Source organism: Megalops cyprinoides, chromosome 18, assembly GCF_013368585.1.
Source record: "Megalops cyprinoides isolate fMegCyp1 chromosome 18, fMegCyp1.pri, whole genome shotgun sequence".
Taxonomy (NCBI): domain Eukaryota; kingdom Metazoa; phylum Chordata; class Actinopteri; order Elopiformes; family Megalopidae; genus Megalops; species Megalops cyprinoides.
Genome location: NC_050600.1, coordinates 5,767,712 through 5,770,211, shown reverse-complemented (window position 1 = coordinate 5,770,211; position 2,500 = coordinate 5,767,712). Strand labels below are relative to the sequence as shown.

The window sequence follows — 2,500 nt, the reverse complement described above, 5'->3', positions numbered from 1 at the left end:
AGAAAGGTGTATTTCCCATGTCTTTAACTGGCGTATCTAAGGGTGAAGGATGCTTTAATAAAAACTGTGCTCCCAAAACACCCACAGACAGTGTACAGAGGTGGGGGTTCCAATGCCTGCTGACCTGCAAGTGCATTTTCACATTAGCTATCAGCCACAGTAAACTGTCACAACAACCCTTTGCCTCATCAGTTTCATATACACGGGCACATGAGGGAAGAATGGCTGTAATCTTCAGTGTAGAGTAACTCCATCACTTCCCCTGAACTGCAGCACTCTGCTGTCATTAATCACGCCCTCACAGCTGCCGCTGTGTAGATGCTGTTATGACAAGCACCACTGCATCTCGTTCGGGCGGTGTGAGGCCGGAACGTCTGGCACAAATCATGGAAGCTTCGAGTCCGCGAATCATCCGATTAAATGGTGCCGTTTTGCCGAAACTCCCACCGTCTCTGTTTTTTAGCGGGAACGTCCAACATCCACCCGCCACCTGCAAGGGCGCCGCGCACCCCGGCTCACCTGCAGCACAGCCAGGTACGCCCGGCTCATGAAGCCCAGCCACGCCCGCGGCAGGAGGAGGGAGCGATGCCACTCGGAGGGCTGGATGTTCACCTGAAGCGAGGGATGGGGAGAGAGAGGGAGGGAGAGAGGGAGGGAGAAAATAAGACGGAGTACAGAGAGGCCAGTCCATAGGCCGAGCTGAACATGCTGCGGGATGTAGCGTTTCTTAGGAATGCTGGTGGCAAAGTCCTCTGCATCCTTCAGCTACGGACCTCACTTCCTCTACACATCCTTCAGCTACAGATCTCACTTCCTCTCCACATCCTTCAGCTATGTACCTCACTGCCCCTCTACACTGCTGCAAAGCCGTGCTCAGTGTTTGATTATGGAGCTTGCCCCTTTCAGTCCCGGTCCAAGACTCAGGCCTAGGGACAATTCTGGACCACCAGGTGGCGCTGCCCACCTCCTGCACCTCACATTCCCCTTCACCACCCATACTAAACACAAAGGGCACCCCAAACCACCATGGCTGTGTGTCACTGTGTTCTGCTACAGATAAAGAGAGTACCCTCCATTCCAGCCCCCCCCCTCCACAGAAGCAGGTCACATGACATCCAGCTGGGTCAGTGGTCCTGGAACAGTGCTCCACAGGGCTGCGTCTCACAGAGGCTCTGTACGGCGGTGGCCCTCCTCAGTGTCCCGGGACGGTGGCTGCACACAGACAAAGGGCCCTCCTTCTGGAGCGGTCCCGGCACTCTGAGCTGTAACCGCCCCCCTCCCCCCCGACTCCCCATTCTTCCCATATGTTCCCCAAAACTACAAACCCGCGACTTGCCGGAGTTCTGACACACAGCGAGAGCATATGTGGGACAATGAGCCAGCGTTTGAACGTCTGACTGCACCCAAACGCATACAGTATGTGGTTACTAGTCATTAGCTGTCAAATAAATTATTAATTACTGTTATAATCCACCGTTTTAACAATGAGTGCTGACTCCATGCAGCATAGGTAAGAAAGGGTGGTTGTAGGATAAATGCATATCAAAGCTAATTCACATCGGTGTGCGAATGGCTCCATTTTCCATTAAAAGAGTAAATGGAGATGAATGGGATGGAAAGAATAAAAGATGAAGGAGCAACACGTGTGATCATCCTTTTCTGTACTTTACGTCCCCATCGTCCTTCCTGTGAAATATCCAGTAATGAGAATCAGTGACCGCTGCGTACCTTCTCCTCTGTAAGTATAATTATGACAAGAATTTCCTCTACAATATGTATATATAATGTATATGGATAAACAATGTCGGTGTGAAACAGAAAGACATAAAAAATGCCTCTGAGAGATCTGAGGAAGTATGTGTTATCTGATATTCGTAATCAATGGAGTCTTATATGGTATATATGGTGACCAAATGAGTCTGATATATAACAATAAGAGTAATAAGGTGTAGAATGTGTCTGTGGTAAAGAGGTAAAGAGGTCCATACAGAGAGGAGTGTCAACTGGTGCTCCGATTGTGCCTCTGGGAAAACAGAGACAGGCTTTTCGCAATGTCACCCTGCAGAGGTGAAAAATGACCACAAAACCTTGGACATGGTCCTGGGGGACTACTTAAAAAAAAAGTCACTGACATCCAGCAGACGAGGACTAATGTGGCTAAAATTAGCTCAATTTTTCTCAATTATCCTGCCGACGAGCCACGGCCTCGGAGGAAGCCGAGGCTTAAGGGGCAGAGAGGGAGGGGCGCTCGGAATTCCTCTCCTGTCCGTCAGCTCCCGCACACCTTCTTGTTGTCAAAGGCCGTCAGGAGTCGACGGACAGGTCGGTCCGTTGCTACGGCGAGGCCGTACCTCGTGGATGAGGGCCGCCAGCATCTGCTGGAAGCTGCGTCCCCTGCTGACCAGGAAGCGGTTGATTGGCCGTCCGTCCCGGTCCGTCTGGACGGGCAGGTCGTAGCAGAGCAGCAGGCCGGCTGAAACGCACAGCAAACGAGAGATAC

At 51.4% G+C, this 2,500-nt stretch overlaps 1 protein-coding gene across 1 annotated transcript in view; it reads right to left on the bottom strand.

Annotated features, from left to right (window-relative positions):
• focad (focadhesin) overlaps positions 1 to 2,500 on the bottom strand; it is a 63,589-nt gene that overhangs the window by 25,178 nt on the left and 35,911 nt on the right. The window contains exons 21-22 of the mRNA XM_036551391.1: positions 2,352 to 2,473; positions 520 to 612 (exon numbers count right to left, since the gene is read on the bottom strand). Of these exons, the coding sequence (XP_036407284.1) occupies positions 520 to 612; positions 2,352 to 2,473 (215 nt within the window). The remainder of the gene's footprint in view (positions 1 to 519; positions 613 to 2,351; positions 2,474 to 2,500) is intronic.